General features: G+C 42.5%; 1 protein-coding gene across 2 annotated transcripts in view; it reads right to left on the minus strand.

Moving 5' to 3' along the window:
• zfand4 (zinc finger, AN1-type domain 4) overlaps positions 1-26024 on the minus strand; it is a 62153-nt gene extending 36129 nt beyond the window's left edge. For both annotated transcript variants that reach the window (XM_073025199.1, XM_073025198.1), the window contains exons 1-3: positions 25914-26024; positions 23322-23642; positions 256-331 (exon numbers count right to left, since the gene is read on the minus strand). In XM_073025199.1, coding sequence (XP_072881300.1) covers positions 256-331; positions 23322-23586 — 341 coding nt within the window. In that variant the 5' untranslated portion in view covers positions 23587-23642; positions 25914-26024. The remainder of the gene's footprint in view (positions 1-255; positions 332-23321; positions 23643-25913) is intronic.
• Between the last annotated feature and the right edge of the window lie 557 nt (positions 26025-26581).

Here is a 26581-nt window from a genome sequence, read left to right on the forward strand (position 1 = left end):
GGTAGGAGAAAACAGATGGGGAAATGTGTATTATTACCACACAGGCTACCAGACTTTGGACCATATTTTGCAATAGCGACCAGTAGAAAAAGGGTCAGAAAAATGACAGAATTGCCTCATGCTGATTTTGGCTTTTCATTCCTACTGTATGCATCAGTTTTCATTCCTACTGTATGCATCATAAAAAAGGCATTTGTTTATATTAGGAGTACAACTCAAAAATTAAAAGTTGTTTTGTTTTAAATCACAACTTACTTATAGTCCTGTAAACAGTATTCATCTTCAAGTTCCAAGTTGTTCCAGATGAGATGTTGCTGTGCAATGGGAATACCTATGAAAAAAGATGGTCTATTAAATGTTGAGAGAGCAGAGTTAGAGTTAATCCCATTCATTTCATTCATTCATTCTTCTTCTTCTTCACACCTTTGCCACTAATGTCAAATGCCAGCAAAGATTTTGTAGGGTTACTTAAACAACCAGGCAAAATAACAAAGACAAAACCAGCCTAATTAACACTAAAATCATATTTTTTTAAACACTGGAGGACAGGCACTAAAATTAGAAATAACACACTACAAAAAAAACAAGCACATTCATCAGACAAGCTTCAGCCTCTTCCATCATGATTCTGGGTATGCCCTCCCTACTGGCAGAGCATGACCATGAGTACTGAGACCAATCAATAGCAGAACCGTGAAATGCTATAGCACCTGCTCAAACATAGGAATGGAAACATCAAATTATCACCAATTCCATGTGGTGAACAGCACTTAAGAGTAGAAGCAGATCAGGTAACATTAACAGAGGGAAGAGAAACATAACACATACATGAAGAATACAGATACAGTGGTGCTAGAAAGTTTGTGAACCCTGTAGAATTCTCTGTATTTCTGCATAAATATGACCTAAAATGCGATCAGATCTTCACTTAAGTCCTAATACTAAATGAAGAGAACCCAATTGAATAAATAACACAAAAACATTATACTTGTTTATTGATTTATTGAGAAAATTGATCCAATACTACATGTATTTGTTGGAAATGGTATGCCAGCCACTGGGGTAATGCCTTCTACAAAAGCTATTCGGAGTCATGTGTTCCAGTCAATGAGCTGAGATTGGAGGTGTGGGTTGTAGAGGCGCCCTGCCCTATGAAATGACACACAGTCAGGTTACTGACAGAGCCTGCTCTTCTCAAGAAAGATCTGTTTATGTGCATGTCTCAATCAAAACAGCATTCAAAGAACCTTAGAAGAATTACACAGAAACATGAAGCTAGAAAGGGCTACAAAAGCATTTCTGAGTGTTCATCAGTCCACACTAAGAGAAATGGCCTACAAATGGGAAAAAAAACTCAGCACTGTTGCTACTCTCCTTAGGAGTGAGCATCCTCCAAAGATCACACCAAGAGCTCAATGTACAATGCTGAAGGAGGTGAAAAAGAATCCAAGGGTAACAGCAAAGGACCTGCAAAAATCTCTAAAACTTGCTAAAGTTTCTGTTCGTGTGTCCACTATAAGAAAAACACTGAACAAGAACAGTGTTCATAGAAGGACATCATGGAGGAAACCACTGCTCTCCAAATAAAGACATTGTTGCACATCTCAAGATTGCAAAAGATCACCTGGAAGTTTCATAATGCTTCTGGGACAATGTTCTGTGGACAGGCGAGACAAAAGTTGAACTTCTCGGCAGAAATGCACATTGCTATGTTTGGAGGAAAAAGGGCATTGCACACCAACACCAAAACCTCATCCCAATTGTGAAGCGTGGTGGAACGAGCATCATGGTTTTGGGCTGCTTTGCTGCCTCAGGGCCTGGACAGCTTGCAATCATTGATGAAACAGTTAATTCAAATGTGTATCAAAACATTTAACACGAGAATGTCAGGGTAGCACTTCGTCACCTGAAGCTTAATAGAAGTTGGATAATGCAACAAGACTATTAACTGAAAGACAAGAGTAAATCAACAACAAAATGGTTTAAAAGAAGAAAATTTGTGTTTTGGAACGGCCAAGTCAAAGACCTGACCTTAATCCTATAGAAATGTTGTGGAAGGACCCAAGCAAGCAGTTCATGCAAGGAATCCCACTAACATCCCAGAGTTGAAGCAGTTTTGTATGGATGAAAGGCCTAAAATTCCTCCAAGCTGATGTGCAGGACTGAGCCACAGTTACTGGAAACATTTGGTTGAAGGAGCTGGTTGTGGATTACAGGGGAATGGAGACTGGCTAACCCCTATCGACATCAATGGACTTAGGGTTGAGAAGGTAAACAACTTTAAGTTTCTCAACATCTACATCAAGGACCTCACGTGGTCTGTACACACCAGCTGTGTGGTGAAAAGGTACAACAGCACCTCTTTCACCTCAGACGGTTGAGGAAGTTTGGTATGGGCCTCCAAATCTTAAGAACTTTCTACAGGGGCACAATTGACAGCATCCTGCCTGGCTGCATCACTGCCTGGTATGGGAATTGTATCTCCCTTAATTGCAGAATTCTGCAGAGAGTGGTGCGGACAGCCCAGCGCATCTGAGGTTGTGAACTTCCCATGATTCAAGACATTTACAAAGACAGGTGTGTAAAAAGGGTCCGATGGATTATTGGGGACCTGAGTCACCCCATCCAGTTGCTACCATCCAGGAAACGGTACTGCAACATAAAAGCCAGGACCAAAAGGCTCCGGGACAGCTTCTTCCACCAGGCCATCAGACCGATTAACTTACACTGATTTGAGTGTATTTCTATGTTACATTGGCTGTTCTATTTATTATAAATTACTATGATTGCACATTTAGACGGAGACGTAACGTAAAGATTTTTACTCATGTATGTGAAGGATGTAAGAAATAAAGTCAATTCAGTTCAAGATATTGCTCTACAAAGGGCTCATGCAAGTTACTGAAAGCAAAGGCTCACATACTTTTTCCAACAAATACATGTAATATTGGATCATTTTTCTCAAAAAATAAAATTAACACATATAATCTTTGTGTTATTTATTTAATTGGGGTCTCTTTATCTAGTTTTAGGACTTATGTGACGATCTGATCACATCTGAGGTCATATTTATGCAGAAATAGAGAAAATTCTACAGGGGTCACAAATTTTCTAGCACCATTGTAGTTAGCTGGCTTAACTGTATTCATTGAAACTAAACTCAATATACTTGATAATCAACTTGTTGCACCTGAATCTATCCATGCCATCAGTCATAACTCTCTAGAGTGCTATCTTCACCAAAAGAAAGGCTTTGTGACAAATAGGATTAACCATGCTAATAACCATGTTAATATATTGACAAAAAACTGTAAACAGGATAAAGTGCTTTTAGCTAGCACCTGTGGCAGAAATATATCCCACCAGAATTTATAGACTAATTTACAAGAGCTATTTAGAGACTTAGAACAGGTCAGATTCAGTTCCAGACACTCTTGAAAGATGGATACAAGTACAGGATTATGTTCATCCTAAACAGAGCAACTAAACCACACCACACACAACAAATCATGTCTTGAAGAAAACTTATAAATGAATTACTGTTCATTACACTCACAACTATCCACAAAAAAATAGACTTTTTACACAAAAAAACAGAAGCCTGTCTAATGTGGTACTTCCCTCAAGTAACAGACAGAGCAACAACTTGCCTCCTCAACCATGCAGACCAAAAAGTATCACCGGGAACTTTGAACAAATTTGTTCATGGACATACAACTGAAAGAGGAAAAGATGCAAAGGAAAAGAAATATTTAAAAAAATTAAAGCTGAAGTAAACACACTCCCACTTTTAAAAGTAATTTTCAGTCCAAAGGTGTTTTTTGTTTAAGTGGTATTAGTTAAGTCTAACTAATAAGGCTCTTATACATCATGGATATCTAGTAAAGACTGCAGTTTCTTAACTTGGATCCTCGGGTGTCTGAATGCTAACCCAAGGAGAGAACAGAAGCAAAACATCTGAAGATGTAGGACAACTCAATGCTTCTCCATTTCAACATGGCATGGCCCTCCCCACCAAGAAGACAGCATCCATCACCAAGGATCCTCACCATAATGGACATGCCCCCTTCTCATTACTACGACTACTAGGGAGGAGGTGCAGGAGACTGAAGGCCCACACTCTGATTTAGGAACAGCTGCTTCCCCTCTGCCATCAGGTTTCAGAATGGTCCACGAACATTAACTCGTTTGTGTCATTTACTGTATTTTATAATTTACTGTATTTTTGTCTTTGCAGTGTATTGCTGCCACAAAGCAATAAATCTCATGACATGCAAGTCTGTGATAATAAACCTGATTCTGGTTCAAATTCTAATTGTGCACACTAGAAACCACAATGGATTGCACCACTTAACTACAGTCAACACAAACAACCAATTATACCCACTTTTAAATGACTGAAACTTTATTGTCGGGGTTATCCCTATTATTCTCATCATCCACCCTGCTAAGCCTGAAAGAATGTTTGTGCAACTATTTCACTCAAATCACCTCCAAGTTTTAACTGGAACCATGATGGACCTATTTCATTTTATAACTCAGCCTAGGGAATATTGCTACACCTTCCAAGACATGCGTATCTATTCCTAGCAAAAGAGAACAAAATTGAACAAGTGTTCTCAACTGTATAAATGCAGTTAAGAATTATTTTCTTGCACTCCGACCCCTTTGCAATAAGTTATGGTTAACAGGGCACTTGAGAAATTATGATAGGACATATTTCTATAAGGGAACTAACAAGCCCCCTCTTTTCCAAGTACTTGCTGGACTTGCATATTAACTATGATTTGTGTATCAGGAAATCAGGCTCCAGCATCTCCAAGCCTCAATTTTTTAAATGTACTTAGCTTATGTCTCTGCTTTCAAAATGCATAACTTCTGAAATGCTTTAAATTATATTCCAGCTGTTATAATTTTAGTCATTTACAATCTTAATATATTCCTTTGTAACATCTATTTCAATCCTGACTAGATAAGCTTGTATAAATTACCGGGCCCTCAATCATGCCAATGACATGGACTGTGAGTAGCTGAGGCTCAATCATTAATCCTTAAGAAATCAGACTATTTGCATATCAACAACCCAAAGGTGACCAATACCTAACCTTCAGTCTACATCAATGTCACCTCTACACCAATGAACCTAATCTTGTCCTTTAGTTTATCTGGCACTTTACCGAGTGTTTTTTAAACATCCAAAAGCATCACATGCACTGACTCACTACGTGGCTAACCAAGAATCTCCTACTGGTCACACACTCCTTCGCTTTAGAAGTATGTTTCACCATACCAGTTTCATAACTTAGTAACAGACTGTAGAACATAGAACATTACAGCACAGTACAGGCCCTTCGGCCCACTATGTTGTACCAACCTTTTAACCCACTCCAAGATTAATCTAACTCTTCCCTCTTACATAAACCTCTAACTATTATCCATGTGCCTAACCAAGAGTTTCTTATGCATCTGCCCTCACTCCCACCCCGGCAATGTGTCCCACGTATCCACCACTGTGTATTAAAACTTAATCACTGACATCCCCCCTATACCTTCCTCCAATCTTATTAAAATTAAGTCCCCTCATATTTGCCATTTCTACTCTGTGAAAGTCCATTCAATATTGTATGGACTCATCATATTGTCGCTCATCATTATATTATCGCTCATCGTATTGACAATTTTGTCAATATTATTGCTCATCATTTTGTACACCTCTATCAAGTCATCTTTCATCCGCATTTGCTCCAAAGAGAAAAGCCTTAGCTCGCTCAATCGATGCTCTCTAATGCAGGCAGTATTATGGTATGCTACATCAGGCCAAAGTTTCCTCATTCGTACACTCTTCAGGACAGGGAACATTCTAAAATCTAGGAAATTCTTAAAAGATCAAGCCGAAACAATCCAGAATCGCCAAAACCACCAATTAAGACTCAAGAATATGCCCATCAGCTTCTGACCCTATTAATAAAGCTTTGCTAAGCCAAATTTCTTTAGATTAAACCATTCTCTAAGAAGTTTTACCCCTTTAAGATTTTTTGTTTGTTTTCCACAATGTGAATATGTTGTATTCTGTATTATAATTTTGCCAGTCTCCTGAATTAATTTTGTTACTCTCTTTTCTGCATAACAGGTGAAGCTTTTACAATCTACTTCTATGACCTCTGCCTGTTTGCTCAGATTTCACCTTATCTTAATTCAATGGTCATCTAAACTGTATAGTATATGCAGTGGACCGGAGAGGAAAGGATACCTTGAATCACCCCTACTCTGGACTGATTCCACGACCTACAGACTCACTTTCGCGACTTCTTTACGACTTATTCCCTTAGTAGTAATTTATATTTGGACATTGGTTGCATGTCAGTCTTTCTTTATCTATAGTTTTTCATAAATTGTATTGTATTTCTTTTTCCCCTGTAAATGCCTGCAAGAAAATAAATTTCAAAGTAGTATATATTAACATACATTTAGATAATAAATCTAATTTTGAACTTTTGAAAAAGAGGAAATTAAATTCTGCACACAATTGTTTGAAAAGTTTTTGTAATAACAGCCCTGCTGAAGGCAATTATAGGGAAAAGGTATGCCAACCATCCTCAAAACCACGACCATGAGTTCAATGATTTGAACACATTTAGCAGTGGCTGTTGCAAGGGTGAGAGTGGGGATTGGGGTGGGTAGGAGGCTGGAAGGGAGACCTCAATTTAATTTACATGGTGAGAGGCTGAAACAAAGGAGGCTAATAAGGGAAAGGAGTGAAAATAATAATTAGAAAAAGCTCAGTGGATGGCATTCGTGCTCCCAGAGACTAAGGACACTCAGACAACACTATGAAATCCAGATAGATAACTGGGCCAGCACTGAAGCAGTATCACTTTGTCTTCTTGGCATGTTAATCTGAGATGCCAGTAGCTCTCAGATGGAAATAGCTCACAGATGGAAGTAAACCCCATACTAATTGAAAAATAGCAAGTCATCCTCAGCCTGAGGTCTGCCCAAGAAGCATTCTGAAATAAGTGCTAAAATCCAAAAAAAAAATGCAGATACTGGAAATTTGACACAAAAACAAAAAATGCTGGAAACATACAGATCACAAAGTAGCTGTGGAAAGAAAAAAATTAGCATTTTAGATTGATGATGCTGTGGCGACCCACTTTCTGCGCAGGCGAACCGGCTCACAAATAGCCAGCACGCGGGGGGAGACTTTGGTAATGCACCTCTGATGTCATTTCCGCCCGGAGAGGGTGGGTGCTAGGGATTAAATGCCAGCGCCGCGAAGTTTGAATAAACTAGTCTCGAGACAACTTATCGACTGCGTGTTGTTATTTCAGCGCTGTGTGTAGCACATCGCTACATTGGTGACCCCAACGGTCCAAACGGGATTTGGACCAAAAATGACCGACTCTTCATCTGTTCACGCAGTTTCGCTAAAACTGCCGACTTTCTGGACGCTGCGACCACGCGTGTGGTTTAGCCAAGCAGAAGCCCAGTTCCAGATTTGGCAGATATCCTCTGATTTCATGCGTTACTACCATGAGGTGAGCGCCCTTGACCAGGAGACGGCCGCCCAGGTTGAGGATTTCATACAGTCGCCCCCGGAAGAAGGCAAATATGAAGCATTCAAAGCGCTGCTCATTGGGACCTTTGGCCTCTCACGGCGTGAGCGGGGTGCCCGCCTGCTTCACCTGGACGATTTGGGAGACAGACTGCCGTCAGCATTGATGAACGAGATGCTGGCCCTGGTTGATGGACACAAGCCCTGCCTCATGTTCGAGCAAGCGTTCCTAGAGCAACTGCCCGGGGACATACATCTGCTGCTGGCCGACACAGATTTCAGCAACCCCCGGAAGGTGGTGGCCTGGGCAGACGTGCTGTGGAAAGATAAGAGGGAGAGCATGGCGTCTGTCGGTCAGATTATCAGGCCATGCACCAAACAGCAGACCAGACCAGGCCCGGCAGGGGGACGCACACAACACAGAGGCAGGAGTGAGGAGGCCAGTGAACAGTGGTGTTGCTACTACCAGTGGTGGGGCACAAAAGCCCGCCATTGTCACCCGCCCTGCAAGGGCCAGGGCCAGGGACAGCTGCCGCTAATGACTATGGCGGCTGGCCACCAGGACAGCCTCTTGTACGTCTGGGACAAACAGTCGGGACGCTGCTTCTTGGTTGACAGTGGAGCGGAAATCAGCGTCTTGCCCCCGATGGGGTACGACACCCGCAACAGGAAGCCAGGACCCACCCTGAAGGCCACAAACGGCAGCACAATACAGACCTACGGCACCCGCACAGTGCAGCTGTAGTTCGGTGCCAGCCGGTTAACGTGGGACTTCACACTGGCCGCCATGGCCTAACCACTCCTGGGGGCGGATTTCTTGCGAGCTCACAGCCTACTGGTCGACTCGCAAGGGAAAAGACTGGTACATGCCAAGACTTTCCAGACGTTCTCCCTGGGTGAAGCCAAGTTGCCGGCCCCACACCGGGACTCCATCACGCTGACGGACAACGAATTCACCAGAATCCTGGCGGACTTTCCATCGATTCTGGCACCGCAGTTCATGGCAGCCATGCCCAGACACGGGGTACAGCACCACATCCCGACCAAGGGACCACCCCTCCACGCCCGCGCATAAAGGCTCCCCCCGGAAAAGCTTCACCTGGCGAAGGAGTTCAAGAGGATGGAGGAATTGGGGATCGTACGGAGGTCCGACAGCCCATGGGTCTCCCCCCTGCACATGGTGCCCAAAGCAGCTGGGGGTTGGAGACCATGCGGCGACTACCGCAGACTGAACGAGGCTACAACTCCAGACCGCTACCCAGTGCCGCACATACAGGACTTTGCAGCAAACCTGCACGGGTCAAGAATCTTTTCCAAAGTAGACCTCGTCCGGGGATACCATCAAATCCCGGTGCACCCTGAAGACATCCCCAAAACTGTTTGAGTTCCTCTGAATGCCGTTCGGCCTGAAGAACGCCACACAGACGTTCCAGCGGCTAATGGATGCGGTGGGACACGACCTGGACTTTGCATTCATCCATTTGGACGACATCCTTATAGCCAGCAGTAGTCGCCAGGAGCATCTGTCCCACCTCCGCCAGCTCTACTCCCGCCTGAGTGATTTCGGCCTCACGATCAACCCGGCCAAATGCCAGTTCGGTCTTGATACCATCGACTTCCTGGGCCACAGGATTACCAAAGATGGGGCAACACCTCTGCCCGCCAAGGTAGACGCGATCCGCCACTTTGCCCGGCCCAACACGGTCAAAGGCCTACAGGAGTTCGTTAGTATGGTGAACTTCTATCACCGTTTCCTCCCCACAGCAGCCCATATCGTGCGCCCTTTGTACACCCTGATGTCGGGTAAAGGCAAGGACATTACTTGGGACGAGGAGGCTGCGTCCGCTTTCGTTAAAACCAAGGAAGCCTTGGCAGATGCCGCGATGCTGGTGCACCCCAGGACGGACGTTCCGACCGCACTCACGGTGGACACATCCAACACAGCAGTCGGTGGGGTGCTTTCCGGCATTTCAGGTACTTCTTAGAAGGCCGTTCACCGCATTCACGGACCACAAACAGTTGACCTTCACGTTCACGAAGGTGTCCGATCCCTGGTCGGCTCGCCAGCAGCGACATCTGTCCTACATCTCCGAGTACATGGCGGACATCCAGCATGTCTCGGGAAAGGACAACGTCGTGGCGGACGCACTCTCCAGACCAGTTGTCCAGGCCCTGTCCCTGGGAGTGGACTATGCAGCACTGGCGGAGGCGCAGTAGGCAGACGACGAGATGCCCAGCTACAGGACCGCAGTCTCGGGTTTGCAGCTGCAGGACTTTCTCGTAGGCCCAGGTGAGAGGACCCTCCTGTGCGACATGGCTACCGGCCAACCTCGCCCCATCGTCCTGGCAGCCTGGAGACGGTGAGTTTTCTACTCCATACACGGTTTGGCGCATCCATCTATCAGGACAACCGTCTGGCTGGTCTCCAGCAAGTTCGCGTGGCACGAACTTTGCAAGCAGGTCAGTGAATGGGTCAGAACGTGCACGCAGTGCCGAACAGCCAAGGTGCAGTGGCGCACTAAAGCCCCGCCGCAGCAGTTCGAACCCACACACTGGAGGTTCGACCACATTCACGTGGATATCGTGGGCCCCCTACCAGTGTCCCGAGGAGCGCGGTACCTCCTAACTATGGTAGACCAGTTCACCAGGTGGCCAGAGGCGGTCCCGCTCACCGACACATCTGCCGATTCCTGCGCCCGAGCACTGATCACAACCTGGGTAGCATGCTTCGGGGTACCGGCCGACATTACCTCTGACAGAGGCGCCCAGTTCACCTCCAGCCCGTGGTCGGCTGTGGCCAGCCTGTTGGGAACGCAGCTACACCACACTACTGCCTACTACCCACAGTCGAACGGACTAGTGGAACGCATCCGCCGTCACTTGAGGTCGGCTCTCATGGCCCGCCTGAGAAGACCTAACTAGGTGGACGAGCTTCCCTGGGTCCTGCTTGGAATTTGCACAGCGCCCAAAGAGGATCTGCACACCTCGTTGGCCAAGTTGGTGTACGGCGCACCCCTGGCCGTCCCAGGAGAGTTCATACCAGCCCCAAGGGGGAAAGAGGAAGAACCCGCAGCAGTCCTGGGCAGACTACATGAGAGGCTCGGCAACCTGGCCCCTGTAACGACTTCACAGCACGGACGGACCCCGACCCATGTACCCAAAGACCTGCAGAACTGTAAGTTTGTGTTTGTACGAAGGGGCGGACACTGGGCACCGCTACAGCAGCCTTACGAGGGGCCGTTCAAGGTAATCAACAACAATGGGTCCACGTACGTTCTGGACATTGGGGGGGAAAGAGGAGGTTTTCACGGTGGACCGACTCAAACCAGCCCATGTGGACTTGGCGCAGCCGGTCGAGATTCAGGCACCACGGCGCAGAGGCAGACCTCCCAAACAGAGGCTGATCCAGACAGTGGACATTGGGGGGTGTATCGCCGGTTCTGGGAGGGGGTTATGTGGCGACCCACTTTCTGCGCAGACAAACCGGCTCACAAATAGCCAGCGCGCGGGGGGAGACTTTGGTAATGCACCCCTGAAGTCATTTCCGCCCGGAGAGGGCGGGCACCAGGGATTAAATGCCAGCGCTGCAAAGTTTGAATAAACTAGTCTCGAAACAATTTACCGACTGCATGTCGTTATTTCAGCGCTGTGTGTAGCACATCGCTACAATGCTTTCTCAAAACTGAGTACAAATGGACAAATGTTAGTTTTAGGTTGCAGATCAGGTGTGGGAGAAGGATGGACAAACAAAGTGGGATTAGATTTGTATTGAGGCCAAAATATTCAACTTTATTCTCACCCGATCACAAGACCTTCTTCCACATCTTTACAGTGTCTAAGTGACGCTTTGCAAAGTCTTTATGGGCAAGGGATTTTTAAGCCAGGCTTCTACCTTGCCACCCTTACATAAACTATCTTTTGGTGCAAGGCTTTTAGAGATTGCGGAGCCATGAACTTTGTCTCCAGTTGCAGCACTGATTTCTGCAGCTTACTCAGAATGATGGCTGGCATCACTCTCTTACAAGTGCCATTCTTGTCTGGCAACTAAGTGCAGAGGAATGACCTGACCTAGGCCACGTGGCTGTGGTTTCATACGTTTTTCCCTCTTTTTTATGATGGACTGCATTGAGCTGCAAGGCATATTCAGTGCCTTCAGTACTCCAAAATTTTTAGTTAATATTTGACAGGTTTTGGAAATATTCTTCTGATCTGACATGTTTTGTAGATTGGCTCAAAAAAAGTTCTACTTCAACATATTTTAAATTTAGAAAATGAGAGAGTAAAACGTGAAAACAATTGTGGGGGCTGAATACTTTTTCAAGACACTGTGTATGTACGTTGATAATAAATTTACTTTTAACTTTGATGATCTGAGTGCTTACAGCATTTGTTTCTGTGCCTTAAGTGGGAGTTTGATACCTGTAGGAACTATCCTTCCAACTCACATCTCCAAACAGGTCCCAAGGGATTGTGAAGAGCATAAATGGATTCCTACCTTTTCTAAATCATAGCAGTGATATTTCAATTAAACTCCATTAACTGCAAAGCATTTTTGGACATCCTCATATTGCAAGAGGCACTAATTAAGTTCACGGTTTACATTCTTATAAGTTATTTGGGTCTTAATAGAAAAACAGATTTGTACTACTATAAATAATGTATTATTTACTTGCTTGAAGGATTAGTTTCTGTCTCTTTGCTCTGAACTGCAGTTGAATATAAAATCACTTGAATAGTGAAGCAGAGTATTTGGAACTGCTACATGCTGTTAGTATATTTTTGTCACATGGAAAAACAGTTTAGCAAGCCAGCTACACAGATAGATCATTTCAAAGCGTAAGTACATTGAGGTAGTACAAGGGAAAAGCAGTAATGGAATACTGAATATAGTGTTACAGTTACAGGAAAAGAGTTGTGCAAGTAAACAATAAGGTGCAAGGTCCACAAGCAAACAGGCTGTGAGGTTAAGAGTTCATCTTTAATGTACAAGAGGTTCCTTCAAGAGTCCCTTCACAACAGGATAGAAACTGCCCTTCAGACTGATGGTGTGCACTTTCAAGTGTTGTACCTTGTGCCCTATCGAAGGGGGGGAGACAGAGAATATCTAGGGTGGGAGGAGTCTTTGATTATGCTGTCTGTTTTTCTAGAGGCAACGAGAAGCATAGACAGAGTCAATGGAGGGGAGGCTGGTTTTTGTGATAGATTTTGTGTGTTGCTTTGAATTTCAAGTATCTGCAGAGTTTCTTATGTTCAGACAGGATGCTATCAATAGTGCATCTATTAAAAATTGGTGAGAATCAATGGAGACTTATGAGCAAGTAGAGGCACTTGTGTGCTTTCTTGGCATAGTGACCATGTGGGTTGAACTACAACAAGCTGTTTGCTTACACACTCAACCATCTGCACCTCAGCAGCACTGACGGGTGTGCCCCGCTCCATCTCCTGAAGAAAACAACCGGCAAGATCAGCTCCTATGTTTTGCTGACATTGGCGGGAGGGGTGGGGGGGGGGGGGTCTCTATCACTTTTCTGTACTGCTTTGTCATAATGTAAGATTAGTACTGATTTGATTTCATCCCATTATAATGTCAAATACAAAGCAAATGCAAATAGTAAACATAGTGGAAAAAGTCAGTGGCATTCATTCAATGGACAAGTGAAGTTTTTAAGTATTTGTCCTTCAACCTGGAGAAGACTTCTGCAAATACACATATTTTCTGAAAATCCATAATGCTCAACTGTTCATAGTTAAATATAAAAGCTCACTTTGATAGTTATACAATTATCTAGCACCGATATCCAGTGAATTGTGTGATCTTTGTACAAATTTTCAAATTAAAGAGAACTTTAGAAGAAAGGAAGGTCACATGATCAACAGCTGATCCATATCAATGAGAGAACATACCCGAGGCAGCTTAAAACAACCCTGAACTACCCCACTATCAAGGAGAACAGAACAAGCCAATAAGGATGCTCTGGGAACTTACACTCTGAGAAAAGGACAGTCTGATAAACTGCAAAAGCACAGATATTCCTGTAAGAAACTGCGGAGTGGTGTTACAGCAGAAACTTGAAGGGGTTAAAGATACGCATTCGTATGTATAAGGACTGGATTGGTAGCCATATAACTGGCTGCAAGAGGCTAAACAATGTCTGCTAAGAAATGCGTTAAAAATGCCTCAAGATAACCAAGAGCAGCAACTCTTGAATCCAACTACTGAAGATATCTTGAGTCAGAGACTCAGAAGAACTGGTCGCTTGCAGCCTTGGTCAGGTTCATCTAGAGAGGGTGACATCTAAATACAAACAGCAGTTTTCAAAGTTAGGAAATTAAACTAAGGGGTTGTATAACTAAAATATTGTGATACTAAAGAGTTAGGTAATTGAACAACGTAGTGAATCTTTGAGTTGTTTGAACTAATTCCAATTAAAGCATAGTTGTGAGGTAGTCATTGTTTGGTGTGTTTTATCATGGGCTGTATTTAATTGGCTGTGTATGTAAGCTATTGGCTAACTTGAATAATACACAACATTACAGCAGATGAAAAAACAGTTAAGGAGATAGCAAGTGTGGTTGTCTGACGCAAGGAAGCACTGAGTCAAGGAAATTAACCTCACAAGGCCTAGATCTAAATGAGCTAGAAGGGAGATGCAGTACAAAGAGCCTATAAGTGATGGCTCTCTGTGCTGTGAATGAAGAGAGTTATTCAAATTCAAGTGAGATTGTTAGGTGAAGGTGCTGGACACGAACACTGTTTGATGTTTCAACTTTCAATTGCATAAACGAGAAAGAGTGCAGTGAAAATAAAAGAAAAATAGAAATTAAAACCATGGAAGAATTATTTCAAACATAACTGCTGGTACAGTGCATAGTAAAAATGAGACAACATTTTTCAGGACCATGGTGTTACATGACACAGTACAAAAAACTAGACCAAACTACGTAATAAAAAAAGAGAAAGCTACACTAGACTACAGACCTACACTGGACTGCATAAAGTGCACAAAAACAGTGCAGGCATTACAATAAATAATAAACAGGACAGTAGGGCAAGGTGTCAGTCCAGGCTTCGGGTATTGAGGAGTCTGATAGCTTGGGGGAAGAAACTGTTACATAGTCTGGTCGTGAGAACCCGAATGCTTCGGAGCCTTTTCCCAGACGGCAGGAGGGAGAAGAGATTAGAAGAACGTAGGGCAAGCTGCTGATTGTAGAAGGTCCTCCTTTCGACCTGGACTTGTAGCCACAAATTCTGTGCACAAGTGGCAAGTTTTATTAAGTTTTGTCAGTGTTGACCACAGGATATTAATCCTGGAGAATACAAAGACTGCAATTCTACTGAATGCTTTGGGGCAAAAATAGGTTCTCTTTACTTTAGATATTATTACCAGGCACTTAACAGACATGAACATTATTTATTTATCAGCCCAAGATTTACCCAAGTTTTATGAATGTTCACTGCATCTCATTACCAGAGGAAACACAGCTGGACTGAACACTTGTGAAGAAGGACATTGAGGGAACAGGTAATAGTAGGATTTCAGAGCTGAACACTTGCTGCAAGGTTTCCCCATCTGCTGGTTGTGGACTACAGGAGGAATAGAGACAGGCTAACCCCTATTGACATCGATGGATCTGGGGTTGAGAGGGTGAACAGCTTTAAGTTCCTCAGCATAAACATCACTTAGGATATCATGTGTTCTGTACATACGGGCTGTGAGGTGGAAAAGGCACATCAGCGCTCTTTCACCTCAGACGGTTGAAGAAGTTTGGTATGGGCCCCCAGATCCCAAGAACTTTCTTATAGGAGCACAATTGAGAGCATCCTGACTGGCTGCATCACTGTCTGGTATGGGAACTGTACTTCCCTCAATTGCAGGACTCTGCAGAGAGTGGTGCGGACTGCCCAGCGGATCTGTAGATGTGAACTTCCCACTATTCAGAACATTTACAAAAACAGGTGTGTAAAAAGGGCCCAAAGGAACATTGGGGACCTGAGTCACCCCAACCACAAACTGTTCTAGCTGCTACCATCCAGGAAATGGTACCGCAACATAAAAGCCAGGACCAACAGGCACTAGGACAGCTTCTTCCACCAGGCCTTCATACCGATTTATTCATGCTGACGCAACTGTATTTCTATGTTATATTGACTATCCTGCTGTACATGTTTATTATAAATTACTATAAATTACACATTGCACATTTAGACAGAGAGATAATTTCTACTTCGATTTTTACTCCTTGTGTACATGAAGGATGTAAGTAAAGTCAATTCAATTCAATTCATCTGGCTTCCCCTTACCATAACCAACAATGCTAAGTATCACATCAGTCAGTTGATTCAATTAATTTCCAATATCTATGGTACCACACTTGATTACATGGTACCTTGGTGTCAGTTATTTTCATCTCAGTTCTAGAATTCAGCTGATCTGCTCTTGCTAGCAACGTAATTGTAATTAGATGTGAACCTTTAAAATGGTCAAGAACAAAGACACCAAATTTGAATACTAGGGAACAATTTACCAAAGTGCAAGTGGCAAAGAAACATTGCACTATTGGAGGCTCTAAGCCAAGGGACTGTACAAAATGTTATACTGTATGACACTGCACCCATGTGTTAGTATCATACAGTATGGAAACAGGCCCTTCAGCCCATCTTGTTCATGCCAACCAAGTTACCTGCACAAGCAAGCTACACTTGACAAGTTAGCTGCATATCCCTCTGAACCTTTCCTATCCACATAATTGTCTAAATATCTTAAATACTGTAATTGCACCATGTCTGCCAGTCCCTCTGGCCACTCGTCCCACATATTCATCAACCTCTGATGAGAAAGTTAGTCCTCAGATCCCTTTTAAATCTTTCCTTCCCCCACATCTTACATCAAAGTCTTTTAGCTTTAGACTCCCCTATCCTAGGGAAAACTGCTGTGACCATTCACCTTATTTATGCCCCTCATGATTTTATATAGCTCTGTCAGGGTACACCTCCAGCCTGCAGTAGTCCAGGGCAAAAAAGCTTAGTTTATCTGATCTCTCCTTATCACTCCAGCCTTCAGTCCTTATGCAAGTTTGCTGTACCCTTTCTACAGCTAGGTAATCAGAATTACACACAATACTCCGAGTGTGGTCTCACCAATGCGTTGTACAATTGTAACATGACATCCCGGCTCTTGTACTCAGTCCGAAGAAGGCAAGATTTGCCAAACGTCTTCACCACTCTGTTAAACTGTTCTGGTACTTTCACAGAACTATGTGCTAATAAAACTAGATCTCCATTCTACAAAAGTGAAAGACCCTGCTATTTGCTATGCAAGTCTTGCCCCGGTTAACACACCATAATGGTACACTTCATTCTTATCCAAGTTAAATTTCACATACCGGTACTATTCCATGGCCCACTTTCCCAATTAATCTATATCCAGTTGTAATCATAGATAATCTTATTAACTGTCTGCTATACCACCAATTTCCCCATTTACAAACTTACTAATCACATGGCTTGTCCTTGCAGCCCTTATACTCATTCAGCATAATCTTTTCTCCAATCACCTTGGTCTCCGCTGCCAATTGGATTAAGGGTTTGTTTAGTGGATCTCACATGGTAGCCAATATGGAACAGCTACCTTTATATTAAAAAAAAGTTGCACACGGAAACTTTCACTGCACAAATAAAATTCAGGACACAGAAGGTCAGAACCCTCATGGACAAACTCAATGGTAAAAGATCCATTATCTGTTATCAAGGCATGTCAAAATATCTACCTGTCTCATCCAGAATTTGGTCACAGCTCCAGTATCCCCTTCAGCAGGTTGGTGTCTATTTAAGTGATTTACTATTGTTTAAACACTTAGAATGTTTCACTATGTTAAAGACATTATACAATAATGATGTACTCATACTAACAGCAGTTTTCAACAAGACAATTTTTCCCATAATGACTAAATGATGAATAATCCTACCAATACTGTCATGGATAGGTACATATTCAGCAGGTTGATAGGGTAGAGTGAATGAGAATTTCCCCTTGTGTTGATATTCTCACAATCTGACACAATTCAATCCAGGTGCTGTGTCTTTCAATATTTTGCCACTTGTCATCACCAAACAGTGCTCGGTGATGGATAAATTTGTCTCTGAGCTTGGATTTATTCTATGCCACTGCTACTCTGTGCTCCTTCCAAGACAAATACTGATTCATTTGCTAAGGCCAGGCATTATTCAGCAATGCTCCTTGCCATTGTTAAAATGTGCTTCTTCGAAAACAAATATTGATTCATTTGCAGAGTGAGGGCATTATTCAACTGCATTCCTTACCATTGTTAAAATGATCCATGGGACGTGTAATCAATAGAGAATTCTATATGTGAAAGGATATACGCATATACAGATGCAAGGGGGAATTATGGATAATTTTTACTATTCTGTGAGTATGACTACACCAGCTATTTGTGCTCACGAGTTTTCTCTTGACATGCTGAACAAGCTTCTCAAACCGAAGCATTGGGCATTGGCCAAAAACTGAACTTAAACTAGACAAATCCACTAGCGAACCTGGTGACAATATATTGTGATTTGTTAAAGTTGAGTAGTGATTTATATAGGTTTCTGTGTTGGCACAGACTTAACAAGCGTATTGTTTTTTTCATTTACTAATTGCCAACAAAGAGAATTACAGAATTGCAGCATAGAAATGATGACAAGTAGCTTCAGCAACAGAACTAGGGAGGAAGTCAGCAGGCATTTCAGAGATGAAACTTAGTAATTGCACACAAACATAGTAGCAGAGATAACTGAAGGAGACCAAAGATGGATAATTCTGTTGACATTTAATGGAAACAAAAGAACATAGAAGCAGGAATGCACCATCAGGCCCTTTAAGCCTGTCTGCCATTTAATATGATAATGGCTCATTTATACTAGCCTCAACACCTCTGTTTTTATATCTGTCATATTTTTCTATTTCCACTTTAAATATTTCCAATGATCTGGCTTCTACTACCCACCAGGACATTGAATTCCAGAAATTCACTGAGAAGAAATTTCAATGTGAACTGAAGCACCTCAGTTTTAAGTGATTGGTCCCTTATCTCATAGCTATGTCCCCTCCCAACATCTCAGTCATCCCAACAGATGACTCTTCCAACATCTAAAAATCAAACATACAAGATTCTAAATTCGGTGCTCATTATTCTAAACTCAAAGGAATACAGGCTCCAAGTATACAGGCTCTCTTGGTTGAGCAACCCTCTCATTCCAAGAATTAGCCTGGTGAATCTCCTTTGAATTGCTTCTAATGCTACAATGCCTTTTCTTTAAGGAAGGGGACCAAATTGGTACACAGTATTCCAGTTCAGGGCCCACTAACATTTTGTACAACTGTGAGTCCAAGGACTCTGCCTCACTGCCTCATTAAAGCAGCAACCAAAGACCCATCCAACCTGGACATTCTCATGTCTCCCTTCTTCCATCAGACAGAAGATACAAAAGCCTGAAAATACTAACATCAAACTCAAGGCCAGATTCTATCCAGATGCTTTAAGATTATTAAACAGCTGCCCCAATCTTGACCTTGACCTCAATCTACCTTGTTATCATCTTGCAATTTACTCTCTAACTACGCTGTAATTTCTATAGTTACTGCACTTTATGCTGTATTATCATTTTACCTAGTGCACTGAGGTTGAACAAGGTAATGTTTTGATCTGTATGAACAGCATGCAAGTTAAGCTTTTCACTGTATCTCAATACATTGTGACAATAATAAACTAATTCCTCTCCATTTTAATATTTCAATCCCTTTGCAATGAAGGCCAAATATTGTTTGTCTTCTTAACTACTCATTGGACCTGCCTACTAACTTTATAGGATCTGTGCACTAGAACACCTAGATCCCTCTGTACTTCACTCATTTTTACTCTCTCCATTTTGATAATAATATTGCTTTTGATTTCTCTTACCAAATTGCAAGACCCCATTCTTCCCCACATTAAATTCAATTTGCTAGTCTTTTGCCCAATGACTCAATCCATATTCCTTTGCAAAATTGGAGTATCCTTTTCACAACATGTCCTTCCACTTAATGTCATATCATAGGCAAATTCAAAAACCTTGTATACTGTTCCATCCTCCACATCACAAACATAAATAGTGAACAAATGGAGTTAAGTACTAATCCTTTCTGTACACCATTGGTTACCATGCCTGTCTGAAAAGAACCCATTTTTCCCCAATTCTCCATTTTCTAGGAGACAGTTTGTTAATCCATTCTAACATTCTTCCTTCAAAACTACAGACTTTCATGTACCAGCCTCTTACATGCCACCTTGTCAAATGCGTTTTGAAAATCTAAGTACTTTACATCCTACAATTTCTCCTCTTTCAACTCTCCCTGTTACATTCTTGGGGAATTCAAGTAAGTTTGTCAAACATGATTTACCTTTCATGAAACTATGTTGATTATTTAATTATATATTTTTTCCTATTTTATGATTAGCTATTTCCTCCTTGATTACTGGCACCCTGCCAATAATAGCCGGTCTTCCATGATGAAAAAAAATCAACGTAACTGCCATTTCTTTGCTGTTATTAATTCTCAAGCCTAGTTTTAAGATGCCCCATGTTCACCTCATCCTCCCTCTTCCTATGTACCTACAGAAACTTTTACTGTTCTTATACTGCATGTAGGTCTTCCGCTGTTAGATCCTAAAAAATGCTAAGTCCTCTGGTCTTCCACGAGACATTACCACGTTGTATACTCCACTTCTAAATTTAACACAAGAAAAAGCTACGAAGAAGCCTTGGCAATTCACATGGTACTGACCACTGTGGGCCGACCAAAAGCCCAAAGGGAATTGACCAGTAAAAGAACAATTTCTTTTCCTAGCATTTTAGTGGGGAAAATGTACGGGAAACTGTGTAGTATGTGGATAATCATAGCTTCTGAAGAGGTTGCTGGAAGTATTTTTTAAGAAATATATTCTGGAAGTAGAAAGACTGATACCACTAGCATGGAGTCAGGAAGCTGAACTGATGAAAGAAACTAAAATGGAGCAAGTCAGGGGTCAGTCACATGCTCTGCACATGAAGCATCACATAGAATTTATAAATGATTGTGAGAGGGTGAGAGAACCCAATCCACAAAAGGTATTTAATTTGGAAAACAGGAAAATCATGGGCTTTGTATATCTAGTATCAAAGTAAATATGGAGCTTTGTAGTGGGATATACAATATCAAATGGAATCAGTAGTGAACAGCATTTAGTTTTCTTGCGTTTGGAGAAACCTGGCTGCACAAAATGAGAGCTGGTATAGCTTAAGGTGATCACACAATAACTGGCAATGAAAAATGAGATCAGTTCAGACAGGCTCACAGATATACCCTAAGTTTGGACTTTGAATTTAAATTTATTTCAAGTAATGAAGACATGCAAACTCAATAAGCCAGAATGAAGGTTTTGCATTCTCAATGTGATTGACAGTGAGATGATCCACTATGACCATGCAACTACAGGAATATATTGTCACTCATAATTGGGATCTCAACAATGCTTACCAAATAGGCTGCTGAAAATATAAAAAAAGTTTCCACATTTTAATGAGAGTAATTGAGAGCCAAAGTTCAAAGTAAATTTATTATTGAAGTACAGATATATCACCATATACAACCCTGAGATTCATTTTCTTGCAGGCATTCACAGAAAATACAAGAAACACAATAGAATCTATGAAAGACCTCACCCAACAGGATGGACAAACAACTAACGTGTAAAATACAATGAACTGATGAACTGCGCAAATACAAAAAGAAAATAAAAGTAATAATAATTAAATAAGCAATAAATATCAAGAACATGAGATGAAGAGTCCTTGAAAGTGAGTCCATAGATTGTGGGAACAGTTCATTGATGGGATGAGTGAAGTTGAGAACAGTTAACCCCCCCCAGGTTCAAGAGCCTGATGGATAAGGGATAATAACTGTCCCTGAACCTGGTGATGGGAGTCCTGAGGGCAGCAGAAAGAAGAGAGCATGGCCTGGATTGTGGGGGTTAATGATAATGCTGCCTTCCTGTGACAGTGCTCCTCGCAGATGTGCTCAGTGGTGGGGAGGGCTTTACCTGTGATGGGCTAGGTTATATACACTATGTTTTGTAGGCTTTTCTGTTCAAAGGATTTGGTGTTTCCATACCAGGCTGTGATGCAACTAGTCAATATACTCCCCACACCACAACTATAGAAGTTTGTCAAAGTTTTAGATGACGTGCCAATTCTTCACAAACTTCTAAGAAAGGAAAGGCGCTTCTGTGCTGGACCCAGACTGACTGCTGTCAGCTGACCAAAACCCACAGGAAAATGACGTGGGAAAAAGCAATTGCGAAGTAACTTTTTTCCCCTAGCATTTTAGCAGGGAAAGTATACTGGAAATTTTATAATATGTAGTTAATCAAAGCTTTTAAGGAGATTGCTGAAAGCAATTCTTAAAAATACATTCTGAAATTATAACACCAAAGAATTTAAAGTTGTTGACCCTCTCTATCTCTGATTATTACTGGCACACGGACCTTTGGTTTTCTCTTTCTGAAGTCAATAATCAGCTCTTTGGTCTTGCTGACATTGAGCAAGAGGCTGCTGTGGCACCACTCAGCCAGATTTTCAATCTCCCTCCTATATGCTGATTCATCATCAGGTTTGATTTGTCCAATGACAGTGCTGTTGTCAGTAAACTTAACTATAGCATTGCAGCTGCGCTTAGTATTACAGTAATAAGTGTAAAGAGAGTACAGCAAGTATTACATCAGATGCAAATTAAGAGTTATTGAAAACACAACAATATGAATGAATTAAACCTGACGAATGAGACAAAGGTACACAGTGAAGGTAGAATTTCCCAACTAAAGCCAGTCAATATCCACAAAAAGAACTGACCTTGTCTTTATCAGGACAGGCATCATTTCACACAAAAGTAAATTTTATAGAAAATATTAATTCTATGCAAGTTCCTAATCTGGTTTTGATCAAATCAGATGCTGAAGAGGAATTTTCCAGAACATTTTTCCCTCATTGACCTTATTTTTTATTTAGCTCTCTGCTCTTGCTGTTTCTGGGGCAAGAGGAAAACAAGCAACTACTCTTGACATTCAGATCATCGGGACATGATGTGACCTTGCATGTTTTTATGCAAGCTGGTGTTACCTGCCCAACTGTGCAAATTTGAACAACACTTCTAAGCAGCACAGCGGTATAGCTCATAAAGCTGTGGCTTCACAGCTCAGTCAACCCAGGACTGATCCTGATCTCATTCTCCCAGCGACCCAGTCTTTCTCTGGGTGCTCTTGTTTCATCCTACACTCTAATGTGGGTCGTTAGGTTAAAATGGCCACTGCTAATTGTTCCTAGCTTGCAGATGAATGGTAGAATCTGGGGGAGTTGATGGCAAGCTGAGGGTGGGGGAATAAAATGGCATCGGTATTAGATTACAGCAGGTGGGTTTTGATGTTGGCTGAAACCTCTGTTGCAGTGCTGTACGATTCTTAAGACTGGAACAGAATCTTTTGTGTTGAGGAAAACCACCAATTCAGCATTGACAGAAAATCAAAATTTTCCAAAGTACTTAAGACATTAATCAGTTTTCAATTACTTTTTTTTAAAGTGTTGTCTATGTCACTGAACCATTACACTACGCTCCATTTTTCTTAGGAAAGGTCTGGAAAAAGCAATCTTTCAAAAGGAGAATTGGAACAAATGAAAGAAAAAAGTTTGTACCTTCTAGTCTTTGAATTTTGGCCTTCACAGAAATCACAGTCTCAAAAGATGACACTCTGAGTTCAAAACAAGTCCCCGTGAGTGTTTCAATGAAAAGCTCCATTGTCTCGTAAAAAGGGAATTTATAGCTTATAGGCCGAGAATTGTCCTCATTAAAGGAAGGAGGCTCCTTTTTGTTTTCCATTTCAATGTAATCCACTGGTTTCAGAGGACAGCTTATGATGAAAGCTGGTCCCACTTTAGCAGCAGCAGACTGAAGTCGCATTCAAATACCATTCACATTCGAGGCTGGTTAATGGTGACCATGACCAACCGGTCTTTCTAGAGATCGAGAAGCAAAAAACAAAAATTACTTCTTCCGGACACTGATTTTCTATCCCAAACTACATAAAACTAGGTGTATGCAACCAAAACAGGTAATTCATATGCTATTGTAATATTCAAGCTCCAAAACAACACAATAACCAAAAGCTCACACATCACCTGCTCATTTTAAATGTGCAACAATAATTTGAAGAATGAAACTAATTGATTAGAAGGCACTTCCTTTACAACAATAAAACAAAATTATTAAATTAAGCATCAGTGAACAAAGAGTTGGATTCATGTTACAAGTAACACTTGTAAGCAAGAACAACAATACAACCAAACCTGTTGAGAGTAGACTGATATGAGAGTAAATTAAAACAGAAAATTCTGGAAACAACAGTTCTGGCAACATCTGTAGAACAAGAAACAGAGCTAAGGCTTCGTTAGAGATTCTTTGTAAGAACTAGGAATGGGAAATAAAACAGGTTATTCAAGGTTACAGAGAAGGTGGTGATGGAATGGATTGGATGAAGTTGAATACATGTAATAGGATGGATAGACGGGACAGTTATAGGGTCAGTATGCTCTTCCCTCTACAATAGATTGCTAATAGCAGGACTGTGGAACTTTCCCATCAAGTCAGGCCTGATCAATAGAGAAAAACTGAGCCAAAAATTACAAACAAGTTACAGCAGAAATGGCCTAACCATTCCCACCAACACCTTCTCTATAACAAAATAACTTAAATATTTCTTTCCTAATTCTGTCAAGGGGTCTCTGATGTGAAATGTGGTTCTGCTTCTCTTTCTACAGATGCTGCCTGACCTGCTGAGTGTTTCCACTATTTATCTGCTTTAATTTCAGATATTCAGCCATTTACAGTTATATTCTTTAATTTCCAGATAGTAAATAGATTTTCCCAGCTTTTTGTGGATACAGGGAAATTTTCTATATTGCCAGGTAGATGCCAATGTTTTAACTGCTCTGAAACAGCAAGCCGGAGGTGCTGTTCAGTCAAAGTTCAGTACTGTCTTTATTAAAACCAAGATTTTTGTCCCATAACATTAACCAGAGCCCATATTTTCAACCCTTTCTGCTTCAGAAGAGGTTTAAATTGGCTGAAGACTGGTTGGGCTCTCAGAAGCCAAAATAGAACATCTGCTCAGCACTTCCATTGTAATACAGTTGCAAATACTTTAGTCTCGATATGCTCAGCCATTGTTGAAGACAAACTACCAAAGAGGCACAGAGGCTTAAGTTCAAGAGCAGTTACAGACCTGGGACCATTCAGTTCTTGAACCATCCCTAATCACCATCTCAATATAAACACTTTGCATTACACTAGACTTTGTATTTATTATTGATCTGACCGTTCTATCTTGCTATTTTATGTTCTACTTGTGACTGGTGCTATGCATCTTGCTGCTGCTGAAGTACATTATTTCATTTCAACTGTGCATATCTGTACTTGTGCATATGATAATTCACCTTTGACTTTGTTCTTGATGCCTTTATCCTTCTATTAGTTGTTTAATTGTTCACCATCATTAATGACTATATATGGCAGTGCTGCCATCTGATCCATGGTTGTGGGATTACTTGGCTTTACTACAGTCCTGTGGGTAGCTTCAAGATAACATCTCACTTCTAGTTACACTGTGTCCTTCTCCATTCCTCACTGAACTATTAAGTATCTTCTGATTTGACCGTAGGACTGAATGATGGAAATGCCAAACCATAAGAGTTCATGGTACCCTCGTAACACAATGGCTCTTTCCCCATGGAGGTAAGTGACATGTTCTGACACTCAGAATCTCCCCACCAAACTATCACTGCTAGTGCAATGAGCCAAAGGCGATCCAGTGACTCACACCCAAAAACCGCCAGCACTAAAATGCAGCGCCTACCCCTAGCCTTCTAAAATAGTACTGAAGTCCACTAAGCATTTAACGGGGTAATATGGGAGGGGGAAGGGAAACGTAGTGCTCAGGATCAACCCCACGACCCATTTCCCCAGGGGTCGGTGCCGGGGTAGCCCTCTGACTCTTTACTCCACGAGGTCGGTGTTAGAATGTCCCTTTGTGCCCTTATCCCAGGCGAGTCGATGTTAGAATGCCTTTCTAACCTCTTACCCCAGGTGGCCAGCTTTAGTGTAGCCCTCCGAGCCCAGCTCCACGGGGGTCACTGCCAAGTTGGCTCCGTGGCCCCTCCCCCAGGAGAGCGTTCTGATGCACAGCAGGTCAAACTATCCCACGATCCCACCCTCCTTACCCGCCGACTCACCGAGCTGTGGCACCCACCGCTCCCTCACATCCCCGGGCCCCAGCGCTCACTGAGCGGAGATGCCCGCAACCAGAGCCACTGCCCCCGCCGCGAGGGTGGAGACAAAACTTTATGACGCAGGCGTGACCGACGGCTCATTGGACCAATCAAGCAAAGGCACCCGCACGCGGTGCGTTCCGCCTGGGACGTCAGCGCTAGTCGCAGCCAGTAGGAGCGGGGCGAGGCGGGGAGAGTAGTACTCAATGGAGCGCGCGCCGAGGCCCGGATGTTAACCCCATCTCCAACAACAATGAGCACGTGACCGCAGCACGGTCCCGCCCCTGATGCCGGGGCATGGGGAGTGTCCTGTGGCCAGGTGGTGTGTGGTGGGTGGGAGACATGTTTGGGTGGGGTAGAACTTCGTGGTGAGAGGATTAGAGGGTCTGCTGCTCTCCAGATCACACAAGGGGATGTGCAGAGCAGAAAACTAAATCTCCCACTCAGCAGCCAATGCTCATCCGTAAGACCATAACATACAGGAGCAGAACTAGACCGTTCGGCCCATTGACTGCTCCACAATTCTGTCTCGGGTGAATATTTTTTTCAAAGCAACAGGCACAAAATGCTAGAGGAACTCAGCAGGTCAGACAGCATCTATGGAAAAAAGTAAACAAGGGTCTCGGCCCAAA

This window comes from Hemitrygon akajei, chromosome 21 (genome assembly GCF_048418815.1).
Source record: "Hemitrygon akajei chromosome 21, sHemAka1.3, whole genome shotgun sequence".
Lineage (NCBI taxonomy): Eukaryota > Metazoa > Chordata > Chondrichthyes > Myliobatiformes > Dasyatidae > Hemitrygon > Hemitrygon akajei.